This window comes from Cryptomeria japonica, chromosome 8, assembly GCF_030272615.1.
Source record: "Cryptomeria japonica chromosome 8, Sugi_1.0, whole genome shotgun sequence".
NCBI classification, from domain to species: Eukaryota; Viridiplantae; Streptophyta; class Pinopsida; order Cupressales; family Cupressaceae; genus Cryptomeria; species Cryptomeria japonica.
In genome coordinates this window covers 117,534,648-117,540,071 of record NC_081412.1, presented here as the reverse complement: position 1 = coordinate 117,540,071, position 5,424 = coordinate 117,534,648, and the positions used below count along the sequence as shown (strand labels likewise).

Sequence of the window (5,424 nt, the reverse complement as noted above, 5' to 3'; positions counted from 1 at the left end):
AAATTTTATCTTTTATTAGTACATGGACTACATTTTGTTCTATAATCTGACATGTTTGAACTAGATTAAAACTCAAACTAACGGCTCTCATGATTTGACATTGAGGCTTAGATACTTTGATCTCTTTTAGTAGGATATGCAAGATGAACTACTCTTGTATGAATAATTTGGGGCCTAATTTCAAACCTAGTGGATTATAGATGAGGATGTAGATGAAACTATGTGTGTAGAATATTTTTGTGAAAGAGTAGTGCAAATATTGAAAAAGATATAGAACTAAAATAGTAAATGTAATTACTAATATTCTCATCTTATTTATGACATACTCTTGAGATATATGTATGATTGTTACATTCTAATATATCTATCTACCTATCTCCATGCATGTGTTTATGTCTATTTGTTGGTATTTCAAATATGTACATATATAGATTACACATTCTAAATACTAAGAATCATTGTGGAAGTTGAACTATTTCTATGTGTGATCATCTTGTAATAGTTGAGTTGTATTGGATCATTTACAAGTGAATGTGCAATGTCCTACTAGATGACCTAGCATAGTACAAGAATCAAAGGCACCACTTTGATTACTACAATGACTACAATGTCCAATATTTAAAGTGTGATGCTCAAAATAATATGGTGATGGGTGGTGTGAATTAGCCTATTCATTTTGTATGAGAGGTGTGTTAGTAAAGTTCTATGAAATATTTGGTATAATTATGGCTACCACAAAGTCTCATCTCGTGTAGAATGCTCGATACAATTATTGAAGTATTTATTGCATCTATTAAAGATGGATGAACAGTCCTTGTGCTCTCATGAGCATTTGGGAGGTGATATCTTGGCATTATTATAGGAACCATTTCTAATAGATCCTCCCATAACCATTTACACTTTCCGCCTTCATCTTGGACTCACTTTGAATCAATTGTCCCTTATATTATGATAAGTGTACAAGAGGCACAATTTGTACTAAAAGTTGACAAATAACCAAAACCTTACAACATTATCCCATTTGCAATAATTCTTGGGGACTAATATCAATCCTCAATTTATCAATTTGTAGGATTGAGCCAAGTCAATGTCATGATTTGTGAAAAGTAACCTAGAAAATTTAAATTTCAAATTCAATTTTGGAGTTCAGACCTTCCCACTAGTCATTGTGTGTTGTCTCAAAGTAGGAAACATTTTACTTGCCACTTTCAAAGTTGTATTTAAGGACTAACCCTAATTCATTTTAAACAAGTCTGGTAAAAGCGTTCAAGATGCATAAAGCGTTCAAGATGCATTCATTTGTATAATTAGAGCATCATTACTACATTAGCTACTAAAATCAGCATCCAAGGCATTATCTATATGAGAGTAACTTGTTTTCAATATTCCTCAAAAGTTGTAAAATTGGTATCCTAAAATTTTGACCAAAGGAGAAGCTTCCAACCTAGCAAACTCCCCAAGGTGTTCCTAAACATCACCAAGGAGCTAAAACATATTACAAACATCAAGGGGAACTAAAAATTAGATATCAAAGTTTAGCAAGATTATCTATACAACAAAGTTTAGATCCATAAGCATTTAAGTCAATTCCACAATTGTCATGTCACTTTTTTAGTTGTAAAAGTGATACGCAATATCTATTTCAAAATTTCAATCCTTCTCTTAATTACTTGTAAAACTTGTGTGTACTAATAAATCAAATATAAACACTTTATTTTCACTTTTTAAAATCCAACTAAATACTTTATACTTATTTTAATACACTATTCTGAATAATCTTTATGACAACTCATATATCTAAATTAATTATTTTATTCAATTGATCTACTAATTTAATCAACACTTAGACATTTATGCAAGGATGTGTCTATTTCTTAACAACTTTTACATTAAAATTTTATAAGGAATATATATATATATATATATTTTTTTGTTTGTCCTTCCAATAAAATTGGGGGCACGCCCATGCAGCTCTCTAATTCACAGTGAAAACAAACTTTGAAGAAAAATCATACACCAGTTCAAAATTATTAATATATTTTAATCATAAGACAAATGTGGGGTACTGTTGAATACCCACCTTCAAGGACAAATTGAATGGTCTGCATGGTGTCCTGTGTTCTTGGATCTTTCATTATTAGAAGGGTATGGCCGAATAATTATGAAATGAAGAAACTTACACTCTACACTCTCCCAAAGATTCCATGCACAGTTTTGTCTGATAGTTACTGCTGTCCTCTGGATTGAATCATTTTGCCATTATAAAGCTCCCCTGTATGATAATGTTATAGCATTCTGCCCATTGTTCATATAACTTAATGAATCATCTTGCCATTATAAAGCTCCCCTGTTTGATAATGTTATAGTACTCGGCCCATTGTTCATATAACTTTCTTAGATTTTCTTGCCATTGTAAAGCTCCCCTGTTTGATAATGGATCAGAAGAGCTTGATCTGTTTCTGTTTCATCACCTGCATTGTCCTCCAGTTCTTAGCAGCATGGCCTGAGGGAGCAATGACCAGATTCTATGATTTTAAGGTCCATATCAACACCCAGAACTTAATGCAACTAAATTTTATGCATTTTAGTGTTATGGCTGTGCATTATTTCGGAAATCAGATTTGGGTTTAGTAGTTAGTTGTCTATGAATATATCCATTAAGGTTTGGTATTGTAATATCAAGAAGTGACTGATCAGAATCCGACATTTTTATTATTATCAGATTAGCTAAGGAGTTATTTTTGAAGGGATTAGGAGTGATGATCATAACTTGTTGAGTGTTTGTATGATTGGTGCATTGACAGATACAAACAACGACCATTACAAAGCTGTGTGCAAGCTCCACAATTGTCACAGTAAATGGAATGTACCCTGGGCCTACTGTATATGGTCAGGAAGAAGACAGGATTATAATGAAGGTTACCAACCTTAGTCCTTATAATGTGACACTCCATTGGTATGATGCTTACTGGATTGATCTATCATGTTCTTTGTGTTGACTTTTGAGGAAATTTTGCTGATGGGTGGTTGTGTGACAGGCATGGAGTGAGACAGCAGAGGACATGTTGGTTTGATGGACCAGCATATATCACACAGTGTCCAATCCAAGCAGGGCAGACTTTTGCCTATGAATTCACTCTATGGAAGCAAAAGGGGACCATGTTCTGGCATGCCCATGTCTCATGGCTAAGGGCAACTGTGCATGGCGCCATTGTTATTTATCCAAAGACAGGGGTCCCTTACCCATTTCAGTTCCCATATGAGGAACATGTTCTTGTTCTAGGTACAATGTACTAACCATTAATACTGTTGTGTTAAACAAAATGTCATTAAAATAAATCAACATAGATGTTTTGACAGGTTCTGATATGACATTTGACTCTTGCAGGTGAGTATTGGATCCAGGATGCTCAAGTTATAGAAAAGAAAATCTTACAATCAGGTGGAGGTCCGCCACAAGCAGATGCTTATGTTATAAATGGACATCCAGGACCTCTTTACAACTGTTCTAGTGATGGTACTGAATCTCTATCAGAAACTCATATATGACTGAACCGCTTTTTACTATCTGATCTTTGATGCGATTTACTACTCTTTTTTGGCCTCATATGCAGATGTGTACTCAATAGATGTGATCCCTCATAAGACATATCTTCTTAGGATCATCAATGCAGCATTGAACATGGAGCACTTCTTTGCAATAGCAAGTCACAAGATGACAGTGGTGGAAGCTGATGGAGAATACACCAAACTTTTCTCTACAGATTATTTGGTGATAACTCCTGGTCAGACCTTCAATGTTTTGGTAACTGCAGACCAGCCAGTGGACAGATACTCCATGACAATGGGCCCTTACATGTCTGCCAAAAACATTCCTTTTCAGAAATTAAATGCAATTGCTTATTTTAGTTACAGAGGTTTTCATCCTCAACAAAAGTCATTTATAGCAGCCAACCTCCCAATCTTTAATGACAATCAAAAGAGCCTGTCTTTCATGAATGGACTCAAAAGCTTGGCAGATGAGCAAAATCCCATCAATGTGCCTGTGGTTATAAATCGACATCTCTTTTTCACTGTTGGGCTTAATGTTTTAAAATGCAAATCTAAGCCTGAAAACTGCACGGCACCTGGTAGAGGAGTTTTTGCAGCTTCCATCAATAACATAACATTTGTAAGACCCATTATTTCTATATTGCAAGCTTATTACAACAATATCAGTGGATATTACACCACTGATTTCCCCATCAAGCCATTTCAAAAACTTGACTTTGTTAATGGTGCACCAAACAATCCGGGAGTGGATACACAATCTACTTTTGGAACTAAGGTGGTTGTTCTGGAGTATGGATCAAATGTGCAATTGATTCTACAGAATACAGGAACTGCTGGAACAGAGAACCATCCAATTCACCTACATGGTTTCAGCTTTTACTTAGTAGGTTATGGATTTGGCAACTACAAAGCAGATAAAGCAGTCTTCAATTTAGTAGATCCTCCATACATAAACACTATAGGTGTCCCTGTAGGAGGATGGGCAGCTATCAGATTTACTGCAGACAACCCTGGTAAGTCATTGTCTTCTTTTTGTGAGCTTCTTAGGTTAAATTGAAAAGGTTTTTTCACATTCCAATTACTTTTCCAAGATTCGATTTTTATCCTTGTAGTATAGCATCAGTATCATGCAATTCAGATTCATTTTCTTGCCTTATCTTGACACCAACATGGGTGTGGTATTCTTCAGGTGTATGGTTCATGCATTGCCACTTGGAAGTTCACACCACCTGGGGATTGTCCACCGCCTTCATTGTCAACAATGGCAAGAATGTACTGCAAACATTACCCCCACCTCCATCTGATTTGCCTCTGTGCTAGCAAAAAGCAGATTACTAATCTCATTTTCAATGTGCTCAAATGTAAAATTGATGCATGAAAACATAGAAGTGAATGATCTGATTACTATATAGGTTCCATAAATCTTGTCAGTTTAAGAGAATGGTGAAAGTTCAGATCATCATCTTTACCTATAGGATTCTTTAAAGTGGACTACTATTTGTATCTAAATATATTCTTAAATTATGTTTGGAGGCAGTAATCCATGCCAAAGAAAGAGATTTTAAAATTGTGTTTCTAAGCTGTAGAACATATGAGCTGGCTATGGATCTGAACAAACTGATGGCAATTTTTTGAAATGGTTGTTACATAGAGTTTTTAAAGATTACACACAATCAATTTTTAAGTATCGTAGAAAATTTGAACTCAACACCAAATAGACATTTGAACATTACCAATTACATCCAATTGAATTTTATATCATGTAACAAAACAAAACAAAACAAACCCAAGTTTTTAAAAACTTCAATCAAGTAGACTGAACAGTTCCAAGAGGAAAAGTATGGGGAAGTATAAATTCTTAGAATAAAGGGA

At 34.6% G+C, this 5,424-nt stretch overlaps 1 protein-coding gene across 1 annotated transcript; it reads left to right on the top strand.

Annotated features, from left to right (window-relative positions):
* Positions 1 to 2,165: 2,165 nt before the first annotated feature.
* On the top strand, positions 2,166 to 5,123 carry LOC131031253 (laccase-6). Its single transcript, XM_057962310.2, has 6 exons — positions 2,166 to 2,538; positions 2,805 to 2,956; positions 3,039 to 3,283; positions 3,389 to 3,517; positions 3,615 to 4,565; positions 4,742 to 5,123. The coding sequence occupies exons 1-6, from the start codon at positions 2,434 to 2,436 to the stop codon at positions 4,870 to 4,872; spliced, it is 1,713 nt and encodes a 570-aa protein (XP_057818293.2). The 5' UTR covers positions 2,166 to 2,433; the 3' UTR covers positions 4,873 to 5,123.
* Positions 5,124 to 5,424: the final 301 nt, after the last annotated feature.

What these genes read in the sequence shown, in the direction of transcription:
- LOC131031253 (XM_057962310.2), top strand. Translation starts at nt 2,434, where the DNA reads ATGGATCAGAAGAGCTTGATCTGTTTCTGTTTCATCACCTGCATTGTC. An exon ending in GGAACATGTTCTTGTTCTAG is followed by an intron (nt 3,284 to 3,388) that starts GTACAATGTACT and finishes TGACTCTTGCAG; the next exon opens with GTGAGTATTGGATCCAGGAT. An exon ending in TTACAACTGTTCTAGTGATG is followed by an intron (nt 3,518 to 3,614) that starts GTACTGAATCTC and finishes CCTCATATGCAG; the next exon opens with ATGTGTACTCAATAGATGTG.